Here is a 12,853-nt window from a genome sequence, read left to right as displayed (position 1 = left end):
GATCTATACAATTTCAGACTATATCATCCGCGTGTAGACTTATTTCTTATTGCTTGAGCTAATGGTTCAGAAACTAGATTAAAAATATAAGGGGATACCAAAAAGTTTTGAGAAAAAGCCTGCATTAGCTATTCGGGCTAATGGATTATTGTAAAGAGCTAAAATGGCTTGTAAGAAATTACCCTTAAACCCAAATTTCTCGAGGGTGAATTTAAAGAAGCCACAGTGTACTCTGTCAAAGGCCTTCCCTGCGTCCAATGACAGAAATATACTGGGGATCCCCGAGTCATGGACAACTTGAATCAGATCAAGCACTCGTCTAGTTGCGTCCCTAACTTGAAGATCCGGCATGAAACCCATTTGATCTCTTGGTATTAGATATTTGATAACTCTTTTCATACGACTTGCTAAGATTGAAGAAAACATTTTTATATCACTACTGAAAAGTGATATATGTCTATAATTGCCCAAGATAGAATATTTGAGAGCATGCCAGGGAGAATTGCAGAGGTCCTGAAGAAGAAGGGTCAACACTGCAAATATTGACTTGCTGCATTAACTCATTCTAACTGTCAACAAAAGCTTTTGTTACTAATAATATGATTGTATTTCTGTATGTGATAAAAACATCTGACAATTGCACATAAAACCAGAGGGCAAGAGATCATGTGAAAATATAATATTTGTGTCATTCTCAAAACTTATGGCCATGACTGTACTTACACCATATTTGACATTACTCTTTAATGAATTCTGCAATGGTACATTAATGCCAAATGAGATGTTGGAGGCACGCATTATAGTTATCCCAAAAGAAAATATCCTTATTTTCTTTTGGGATAACTATAATGCGTGCCTCCAACATCTCATTTGGCATTAATGTACCATTGCAGAATTCATGTGCTTCCCGCTCACCCACACCAACAACTTGAATAAGAGATGCTGCTTTCTCCTCCACGTTGTCAAACTGCTGCTCCTGCGCCAGTGTCCGCCTCCTCCTTCTACACCACCACCTCAGCCTCCACAAGTCTAAGTGCTGCTCTATCATACCACATGTGCCGGGCACAGCAGTGTCCGCAGTTCTACACCTGGTTTGCCTGGGCAAACAAAGTCACACAGGGGAGGAAATGCTCCGTGTCATGCAGCAAGAAATCAATCTGTGGCTTTCTGCATGACAACTGAAAATCGGAACCATGGTGACAGACAATGGGAGGAACATGGTGTCCGCGCTACACTGCGGAGGAATGGCCCACACGCCTTGCATGGCACACATGTTCAATCTGGTTACCCCAAGGAGAACCCGCTTGTCCACCCATAATGAGTAGAGACTGCCTTTTGTCAAGATGAATCAGGCTTAGATCAGCCCGGATTTCAACTCACTAATGCCTCATGCATTAGATTAGATCAGCCAAGACACCTCCCAAAAACATTGAGAAATGAGTCTGGATTCTAACTACCTGCCTCAGCCACTATTCTGATGCTGCCACTCGCCTGATGTCACACATCTGCTGCCAGTTGCTCCATCTGCCTTCTTCCATCTTTACCAGGGACTGGAATTGTCCACCAATCTGTCATTGTGCCACTCTGTGGCTTTCCATGTTGCTGCCACCTCCACACTATCTCTGTGCCACTCTGTGGGCTCCTGCTGCTGATGCCACCTCCACACTCTATCATTGTGGCACTCTGTGGCCTACCAGGTTGCCGCCACATCCACACTCTATCATTGTGCCCCTCTGTGGGCTTCTGCTGCTGCTGAAGCCACCTCCATACTCATTTTACCACTCTGTGGCCTACCAGGTTGTTGCCACCTCCACACTGTATCATTGTGCCACTCTGTGGCTTTCCATGTTGCTGCCACTCTGTGGGCTCCTGCTGCTGCCGCCTCCACACTCTATCCTTGTGACACTCTGTGGGCTCCTGCTGCTGCTGACGCCACCTCCACACTCATATCATTATGCCAAACTGTGGCTCACCGGTTGCCGCCACCTCCACACTGTCATGCTGCCAACTGACCGATGTTTCCCTGGATAACCTTTGATTTCCATAATGCTGTTTTCACCCTCCACTTTGTTTAGTTTTCCCCTTCATTGCATCTGTCAGAAGGAATGAAAATCCTCAGGATTGATAGCCAAAAGCCGGAGTGGATACAGAACACAGAGGACAAATATCCCATTTACTGGTCATCTCTGTTTTGGATCCACTCCTGTTTGTTTTTGGCTTTAGCAATACTGATGATGCATTATTGACCGATTGAAAGCAGGCAATGACGGATGAAATGAAGGGCAAAATGATTAGTGACGTCAATGCAGAATTACTGCCGACACCCTCTGCACTCTTTGGGGGGGGGGGGGTTTCTACATGTATCTGAGTTTAACAGAACAGGTTCTGTAGTAATCTATGGAATCATCTGATGTCAGTGTAAAAAGAGTGGGATCTTGGCCATCAGCTCAGTCCTTTCCAAGCTGGCACAGACGTTACCTTGTCAGGCTGCGTTCCCGCTTCGCTTATTAGGTTAAGTTGGCCTCTGTAAGTGCACATGGCATTGAAGAGTGAAGCGATTCTAAGAGTGGCGTCTGTCATGTGTGTGTCATACTAAAACACAGCATTGTTTGAAGACCAAACCACGCTCCCTAAGCATATTTAAGCATGGCGTAATGTTCTACAACACCCTACAGGCTCTCTGCAGCCAGAAAATACCTGTTTTTTAACGTGATTCAGGGCGAATCAATTTTTTTTAAAAAATTCAGCAAATCGGGTCGAACCGGATTTCAACAAATTCGCCCATCTCTAATCCTGAGTAATGGAAGTGTTTAAGATCTCGATTTGATAGATTTGGTAGATGTAAACTATCAAAGAAGTCTAAGGTATTTTTTATTCAATCTGGGGACTCATCCTCAGCAGCCCCTAATGTAATATAAACTGGAGTAGTAGTTTTGGAAAGCTTCCATTATATCAACGGGGTTATATATTAATCCACCCTTATCATTTTGTATTTTTTCAATCTTATTATTTTGCTTAGTTTCCTTTATTCTATTGGCTAAGGATTTACCTACCCTATCACCCAGGGCATAGTTCTTTGCTTTAATTTTCCTTAGGTTATTACTATATTCTTTTATGGATATTGTTTGAACTTTAGTACGAAGCCTCCCAAGTTCTTTTTTAATTATTTCTGTCAGATTATTTTTCTGTTCCTTTTCTAATATTTTTATTCGGTCCAAGTATTCTTTAATAACCATCTTACGAGCACACCACAGGCTAGAGGCTGAGGCAGAGCCCACGTTCTGTGCGAAATACTCTATCAGAGATTTCACTAGAGTCTGTTTATCTTCCCTTATAGTCGCCAAATAAATTTTCCAGGGAAATGTTTCATGGGGTGGTCCCATTTCCTATCTCAATTGTTATAGGAGCATGGTTGGACCATACTCGTTGCCCTATTGTAGTATCTATGGTCCTTTCAATCAAATCTCTGCTAATCAAGAAAAAGTCGATTCGTGAATATGACTGAGCCTTGTTAGAAAAAAATGTATACTCTCTTTCTTGTGGGTGTGTATAACAACAAATATCATGTAAATAATGTTCTGCAATTATATTCCCAATTGTTACTCTAGAAGATGTCTCAGGATTAGAGACATCTCTCCTATGATTTATTATGCTACTAAAATCTCCCCCTATAATGATATTCGATTGGTCATTTACTCTCATACGAAGGGACTGTGATGTCCTTCCCTCGTATTGTAGGCCACAAGTGCAAGTTATCAAATAGACCACAAATGCGGAATCACAAGTTATGTGATACATGCTGCAACATAACAGAACATAACAAATGCGTTTTTAAATATTCCAGTATAGGTGAAACATTTAACTGCAAGCATCACATAACTTGTGATTCTGCATTCGTGGTCTATTTGATAACTTGCAGTTGTGGCCTACAATACGTGGGACAGATATCACAGTAACTTCGTATGAGAGTAAATGGCCATTGGTTCAAAACGAAAACAGGGTTTCTCAAACAGAGGGGCACATGTATTATCGCATCTGCACCAAAAAATGCTGGGATTGTAATGTTTTTTTGGCACAGAACTGTTGCGGATCATTTATAATGAGTTTGTGCTAGAAAGAACAGAAGTTTCCGACTATCCCGACTCCTCCGTCTTTTTTTGCCCCAAGTGGGCGTGGCCTAAAATTTCAACATTATCCTCCACATTTATGTGTATTTTGTCGGCATTTTTAGGCGCAATTTTTGGCGCACGACAGACCAGGAAAAAAATGATCAGATAGCAAAATTAAGGCGCAGTCCATGTAAGATTTTGACGCACATCTCTTTGATGTCGGCATTTTTCTGGCACCCGACTGATCAGTTCCGTCTACCCATTAATTACTAACAGCCTTGCCTCACTTAAATACATCGGGCTGTGCTTTGCGGAGACTGATCTCCGATGCCGACAGACATGCTTGCGCCACAATCAGTAAATCCCCCCCAGAGTCTCTCAAGACATCTCACTATAGCACACAAGAAAAGCTTCCATGATATCAAAATTATGGGCATTGAGCAGAACCCAGAAAATATAACTGATAGACAGGAACAACTAAATAAACGTGAATCTTTTTGGATCCATGAACTCAAGTGCCTTTAGCCAGGTGGCTTGAACGAACTAATAGAATTTGTCTGATAATCAGAATATTTCACCAAGCATAGTGTTACTCCTCATACATACCATAGACCTGGGCCGTCTTCTATCTTCTACTGCAGCATCCACTGCATCTGGAGATCGGAAACACCCAGTTGCTCAGCCACTGTGAGTGCATGAAAACTGTGCAAAACCACGCGATACATGCATCACATGGTGGTTGCTTGGTAACCGTAAACAAATCTCCAAGCCGATGCGCTCCCACCATTCATTTCTTAAACATTGAAGCTCTAGTGAGATGAGAACGGGATTGTACTATAAGGATAGTAGAATAATGTTTTATATGTTTTACATGTTTTAAATGAATTTTTAAGAACATGTTTTTATAGATTTTTACTGTTTACGTCATTTTATGATGAAATTTCCGCTGTACGTCATCTGACGTCAGGAATCATTTGCTGTATATATATGTGTGATATTACATGTAAAAAAGTATATTTCTTTTACACCTGATGAAGGCTCTGGCCTGGAGCCGAAAAGCGTAGTGATTTAATAAAATAGAAATAGTCAAATTCCAGTCTCCTTGTGGCCATTGGACGTCGCAGCGCCTATACCAACAAGATTTTCTACTCCCCGTGCATTGCATCTATCTTGTTGGTCCATCTTCCTAGGAGAACGGACCAAAAAGAAAGAATCTCGCTTAGATCCTTCTGCTACCAGGTGAGAGTTGTTACTATCCACCTTTCACCCCATGTAACAAAAACCACTTGAGTCTCTTTGCGCTTTTTCTTCTTTTGTGGTCTATCCTGCCCTATTTGAGAGGACCCAGTATTTTTCCATTAAGAATATTATTTATTAAATTACGCAGGAATGTTATTTGCCCTCTGTTAGGAGCATACAAGTCCACTAGGGTATATATTGTGTTGTTAATTTTCCCTTCTATTATGATGTATCTGCCTTCCTTGTCTATTACACTTTTCTAAGCTTGGTAGTTTAATGATGCTCCTATTGCCACTAAGACTCCTGCTTTTTTCTTTGCGGCATTTAATTGATTAATTTGTGGAAATCTAATATTACAGAATCTCTTCTGATCACCCTCCACCAGGTGGGTTTCCTGAAGAAATACAATATTACATTCAGTAGCTTTAATGGTTCCCCAAGTTAGAGTTCTCTTAGAGCTTTCACCCGTCTTCTTTTTTTCTCTTTTTTTTCCCCCTTCCTTCAGTGGTGCACTCCAACTCTTGTACCTGGCAAGAACCGAACCTGCACTTCCAGACGACACTCACTTCGTCTACTGCGGTCTCGTTGAATATACTGTTCCGGTAAGCTATAGCGCTGGATACATCATTCCCTAACCCGATCACGATCCTCCAGTATTCTCTGGCACTTATTTCCAGGCTTACTTCCTTCTGCACTCCAGGTGTCCTCCTCATGTCTGCTTCCTCCGCAGTGGTGACCCTTCTGGCTTCTATCGGTATTGCTCGAGGTGTGATCTACATGGTGTCAGCGTCCCATATTCTCGCTCAATGCCTATCAACTCACAACACTTCTCTTCCAGGGGTTATCAAGGGGAGGTGAGTTGCTGTCTGTGTAATAAGCTTAGGCAGCGCAGCACAGCCTCGAGATGTGCATGCTACGTCATCACGTCATTTTCTATATCTTCACAATTTATTTACACAATTTATGTGACTTTTGTTCTTCTACTTTTGCTTTTGACTTTACCTGACTTACCCAAGAGTTATACAATGAATTCATATGTTCAAGAAAGATTTATGAAATGTGACTTTTCAAGAAGTCTTACCAAAATACCAAAGTTTACCCGTGTGAGTACAATACTCTAATAGGGCCACTCATATCAAACTAACACTGCAAACCTTGGTCTTCTGCTTCTGGTTCTCCAAGTTCCGATTTTTGCGTACAGTTTTGGATGCCACAACTAGAAGTGGATTGACAAAAAGGCGGTGTGCCACCTTTCATTTATGCATTTTATCTCTTTATGATTTAAACCATTTTTTAGTTTCAGAAACTGCATGTACAAAACCTGAAATGGAATTTGTATTGGAAAATAAGTAGTGCAGGTTTTGGTGTTTATTTATTTATTTTTAAATCAAATGTTTTTATTGAAAATTCCCCCCCACCTTTTTCAACCCCAACAATTACAACAAGAAGGGAGAGAGGTATATAAACTGCCGCAGGCAGCGATGTTATACAGTACTACAAATGTGCATTACTTAAACAGGAGCAATATAATATTTGCACAATGTATTAATGTTAATTGATTTTTTAATCAACTTTTAAGCACAATCACCCCACGTCCCGAAGCACTCCTCCCCTGTGAGCCAGCTCCTTTCCAGGACCGTTTTGACCCTAACTTGCTATTGTGGACATACAATATTACCAGTAGTGGAAAGTCCAAGAACAGAACGGCACTCACTTTTCTCAATCCACAATTACTTTATTCAAGCGTTAAAACATCAGTCATCTGAGGGCGCCGGGGTCCACAAGGTAACAGCCTGTTTCGCGCGTATAGCGCTCTGTCAAACCTGGTTTGACAAAGCGCTATACGCGCGAAACAGTCTGTTACCTTGTGGACCTCGGCGTCCTCAGATGTCTGATGTTTTAACGCTTGAATAAAGGAATCGTGGATTGAGAAAAGTGAGTGCCGTTCTGTTCTTGGACTTTCCACTACTGGCTTCTATTCTATTCTATTGGGAACAGAGCACCACAATAGATCCCATTACATCAGCGATTGGAGAAGGTACCGTCCTGTGCTATTGGGGAGAGTTCACACTGTGTTCACAGTATGGAGAGACTTGGGTAGTGCCTGTTCTTCTGCATCTTTCTATATTTGAATTATACAATATTACCATATTGTACATATTTTGCCAATTATAACTGATATTCTAGATTTGTTTTGGTGTTTATTTAGTTTATTTCACTTACCCTGATGACTTTGCATACACAGATACTGTATACTTTCCAGCTTTGCTAGAGTCTCTAACAATAAATCCACCCTCCTTGTCCTGTAAATAAATTTGATATATAAATTTTGCAGCAAAACTAAAATCAGCAACATTTATGTAGCATATACATGTACGTAAATGGGTTGACACAGCCTTTTTCACATTATTTAGAATTTTTCATACTTTTGCATTTTCGGGTTCTGCTTCGCCATTTTGTTGAGTTCTTTTTATGAAATATGCAATACTTCACCAGGAAGTCTTGCAAATATAATACATTTTTCATTAAGCTCCTGCCGAGGGAAGCAATTGTTCCTGCATTTGTAGAAGTGTGAGGGGAAAGCAGACTGTGCTCCACAAATGAAGAGGTAAGCACTGCTAGTAATTTATACCCAACCACAATTGCTTGCACATCATTTAGCACACAAAGTGACCCCTCTGCAATTAAAATATGTACTGTATACCTCAAATTATTATATAGTGCTGGCATGAATTATTTTATTAGCAGATTTCATACTTACAGCACATAACTGAGGTCAGTATATAAACACAGAACTAGAACCCACCTCCTTACAGAACTACAGTATCAGAACTGAGCTCTGTACAGAAAAAAAGCACCAGAACTGCCCTCTGTACAGAAATGCAGCATCAGGACCGACTTCCATACAGAAATACAGCAGCATAAGTGGGCTTCATACAGAAATATAACATAAAAAGCAGGCTTCATATAAAAATACAGTACAAGAATAAGACTCAGTACATAAATGCAGCATTAAAACTGGACTCCATACAAAAGAACAGCACCAGTAGTCCCTATATGCATAAATATATTTTCCTAAATGAATTTACATATTGACAGAACACTTCTAATTTACATATATACAAATGAACACAAAAAACACAAAAATGAATACATAAAATGCCCCATCATTAATACATACAGTGTGTATATATTTTTAATTACACGGGGCACAGTGTAATTGCAGGTGCCATAATAACTAACTAATTACAGCAGGCACATTATATGTTAATTAACATATAATGTGCCCACTATAATTTAAATTGTGCCACTTGTAAGAAATAATGTGCCCCTGTAATTAAAGAATCTATTCTCTTGTATATTAATAAACACTATAGCAACATTTTGGGAGAGAAAGATCTGGACTGCACATCCACATTTTATACAGTGATTTATTGCTGCTAGGCCCAATTAACAAAACAAACTCAATGTTCTTAGCTACATTTTTATCAAATTGCATAAGCCCCCACTTTACACTACCACCTCATTTTAGTTAGTCCCTCAAATATGGCGTGCAGCATCACATGGCGTCATCCATTCCTGCAACACAGCGCAAGCAGGGACCAATGGCCAGCACCCCTCTCGTACCCATACTGGCAGGCTAAGCCAATACAGGGGCACGTGTGCCTCTTTTTTGTTAACATCTTAAGTCTATTGTTTATTCACGTATGTAATCAGCAATTTTGTTGTTTTTAATAAAGTGATCACTAGTAATTTCTATTTTCCACTTTGTTCTTTAATCATTTTTTTATCACATTCATGGGTACTATTATTTCATATCACTATATGTGGTTGTTTGACCATCTTGTCATACCAAACTGCTTTTCTTTTGCTATTTAGTATTTTTTTATAATAATTTTTTACTGGTTTGCTTCATTTTGTTATAAATTGAGGCTTTGTATCTTTATTATTATTATTCTTTATGCTATGTGTGCATATTATGAAACAAATTGTTTATTCTTTTCTGCTTCCCACTCCCCCTTGCCTGCTCATGCCTCCATCTTTTTCACCACCTCACTTACTTGGATTGGCATAAGTTGTATATTTTTTGTACATCTTGACTGTTGCATTAGGTTGTTATATAGGCATGTGCTTTATATAGACAGGGTACAGGGCGGATAATGGGCTGGTAAAGTTCCAGCCCCGAGATGTAATGCACATCCACATATGTGCGGTTTAAGTGGTTTTATTGGTTGTGCTTTGTAGTATTATGTATATGACATACCCCTGCCGTTGCATGGGATAGGTAGGTGTTGTGAAAGTGTCCCTCTCCATGTCAGTAACTACCTTGCGTGACTAATCACCTCATTAGGAGATCATGACAAACTTGGTAATTGCAGCTGTACGATTCTGCCTGGGAGGTTGCGAGGTTAAGAGTTAACTATACTGACCTATTAAATGCTCTGTAATTGCTGTGAAGGAAGGAGTGTGCTAGTGCACTTTTAACATGGGTGTGCACAGGAGCGGACTGGGAATTTAAAGTGGCCTTGGAAAAATATGTAAAAGTGGCCCCATTCTGTGGGCGGGGTCAAAACAAGTAGGTGTGATCATGTGATGTGTGTGGAGCTACAAACTGTTGAAGATGGTCTAAATCAATTTGTACAGCGCAGAGAAAGAGACTCATACTGCCTCCCTTATACAGGAATATTGCTTCTTTTTTAAAAAGAACACAACTTAATACTGCCTTATATATACACAAAAAAACTACTACAATACCTTCTCCGTTAAATAAGAATATAACTACTATCAAATGCCTGCTATGTACAAGAAATAAAACTACTATAATACTCCCCCCTATGTACAAGAATATAACTACTATAATACTGCCTCCTATGTACAAGAATATAACTACTATATTATTGCCCCCCTATGTACAAGAATATAACTACTATAATACTGCCCCCTATGTACAAAAATATAACTACTATGATACTGCCCCCTATGTACAAGAATATAACTACTATAATACTGCTCCTATGTACAATAATATAACTACTATAATACTGCCCCCTATGTACAAGAACAGTATTATACTATACTATTGCCACCTATGTACAAGAATACAACTACTATAACATTATCCCCTATGTACAAGAATATAACTACTATGATACTTCCCCCTATGTACAAGAATATAACTACTATAATACTGCCCACAGGTCTAGTTTCCCTTCCCCTTACTGCAGCCAGTCCTATTCCTCCCCTCCCCTCCTGCTCCAAGTACTAATTCCCCCCACCTGCCCCCAGTACTAATTCCCCCCTCCCCTCCTGCCCCCTATTCTATTCTCCCCTCCTGCCCCAGTTCTATTCCCCTCTCTCCTCCTGTCCCTAGTTCGAGTTCCCCCTTCCTGTCCCTAGTCTGAGTTCCCCCCTCCTGCCCCCAGTTCTATTCCCCCCTCCCCTCCTGCTCCAGTTCAAGTTTACCCCCTACAGCCCTCAGTTCTAGTTCCCCCTTCTGCCCCAGTTCTAGTTTCCTCCTCCTGCGCCCAGTTTTGTTCCCCTCCTAAAGCCCCCCTAGTTCTTCCCCCTGCTGCCCCAGTTCTAGTTCCCCTCCCCCCTGCTGCCTCCAGTTCTAGTTTACCCCTCCCCTCCTGACCCCAGTTTTAGTCCCCCCCCTGCAGCCCCCAGTTCTAGTTCCCCTCCCTCCAGTTCTCCCCCCTGCAGCCCCCAGTTCTAGTTCCACCCCTGCTGTCCCCCAGTTCTAATTTCCCTCTAGTCCTCCCCCCTACTGCCCCCCTGTTATAAGGGGATAGTATTATAGTAGTTATATTCTTGTACATAGGTGGCAGTATTATAGTAGTTATATTATTGTACATAGGGGGCAGTATTATAGTAGTTATATTCTTGTACATAGGGGACAGTATTATAGTAGTTAAAGGGGGACAAGGTTTTTATTCTCGTGTGTTTCCAGTTCCAAAGCCAGAAGGCAAATGGAGACTAGTGATCAACCTGTCATTCCTCAACAGCTTTCTGGTCCAGAAGGCTTTTCGGATGGAAACCATTCGTTCAGTGATGACGACTTTACAGAAAGGGGATTTCATGGCCAAAATCAACCTCCGGGATGCATATCTACACATTCCTATCTTTCCTCACAGGAAGTACCTGAGATTTGCCATCAAAGATGGACTGGGGATTCATCATTTTCAATTCACAAGCCTCCCCTTTGGAATCTCGTTGGCTCAGAGTGGTAATAGTGCTTAAGACTACAGAATATATGCATCATCCCATACCTAGACGACTGGCTTGTCAAGGCCTCATCCCAAGCTCTTCTGGAGTCTCAACATCAGAGAACCTTACGGACATAAACCATCAGAAGTCTCACCTCACACCCTCTCGCAACATAATGTTTCTAGGGTTCATCGTAGATTCTGTCAACTGAAGAATCACGTTATCTCCAGAAAGAATACAGTCTATCCAACAAATGGTGCCCAATCAGTGGACAGTGACTATCAGATTGGCTGAAAGTCCAAGTGCAAGAATGAGGTCCCTCCAAAGAGATCTTTTGAGGGCTTGGCGACGGGGCAAAAAGGATCTTCAGTCATATCTAACAGTCTCCCCACAGACGATCACAGATCTATCCTGGGGGTGTCCTTGGTTCCCCGGCCACAGAACGCCCTCACTACGGATGCATCCTCCTTGGGTTGGGGTGCCCATGTAGATCATCTCCAGTTCCGGGCCGAGTGGAAGAAGAAAGATTCTTACCTATCCTCGAAGCTGAAGGTGGTCAGATTGGCCCCCTTACATTTCCAGCCAATATTATGCGGTTTCAAGATTCTTGTGCAGTCAGACAACCTAGCCACGGTTTATTATATAAACAAACAAGGCGGCACCAGAAGTCGCTCCATGATGAAGGAGTGCAACTAGCTCATGAGGTGGGCACAACTCAATGTTCCGTCCATATCAAAGGTCATCGGAATCATTTGGAATACAGCCTCAGCAGGAATTGTCTTCCACAAGCGGAATGGTCACTGAATCATCAGAATTTTTCCCTATTGACAAGCAGATGGGGTACACCACTGACAGATGCGATGGCAACGGAGGAGAACTCAAAATGCAATCACTTCTGCATGATATTTCGCTCCCCGAAAGCCCTGGCTCTGGACGGTCTATCAATCAGTTGGTCACATCACCTGATATATGTATTTCCCCCGGTGGTTCTCATCCCGAGGGTCCTGAAAATCAGAGAGGACAAGGCGGAAGCCATAGCCATCCTTCCTTTTCGCCCACGCAGGGCCTGGTTCTCACTCGCGTGGTCACTTTGGAAAGAAGATCCTATGAAACTTCCGGTTTCCCACAACTTACTCTCACAGAGAGGTCAGGTTCACCCGAACCCAGGGATGCTTCAACTAGCGGCCTGGAGACTGAAAGGGAAAAGAAGACCCTCTACAGTGAAAGTCTACAATAGAGCTGGTCTCTGTTTAAGTCATGGTGTGCTCAAAACACCACTACTCCTGATTCCTTGAATT

At 41.5% G+C, this 12,853-nt stretch overlaps 1 protein-coding gene across 3 annotated transcripts in view; it reads right to left on the bottom strand.

Annotated features, from left to right (window-relative positions):
- Nucleotides 1-12,853, bottom strand: part of BTK (Bruton tyrosine kinase) — a 300,928-nt gene that overhangs the window by 84,674 nt on the left and 203,401 nt on the right. For all 3 annotated transcript variants that reach the window (XM_072124772.1, XM_072124771.1, XM_072124773.1), the window contains one exon: nt 7,572-7,651. In XM_072124772.1, the coding sequence (XP_071980873.1) occupies nt 7,572-7,651 (80 nt within the window). The remainder of the gene's footprint in view (nt 1-7,571; nt 7,652-12,853) is intronic.

Source organism: Engystomops pustulosus, chromosome 9, assembly GCF_040894005.1.
Source record: "Engystomops pustulosus chromosome 9, aEngPut4.maternal, whole genome shotgun sequence".
Lineage (NCBI taxonomy): Eukaryota > Metazoa > Chordata > Amphibia > Anura > Leptodactylidae > Engystomops > Engystomops pustulosus.
The sequence above is the reverse complement of the archived record's forward strand: the minus strand, read 5'-3'. Positions and strand labels throughout refer to the sequence as shown.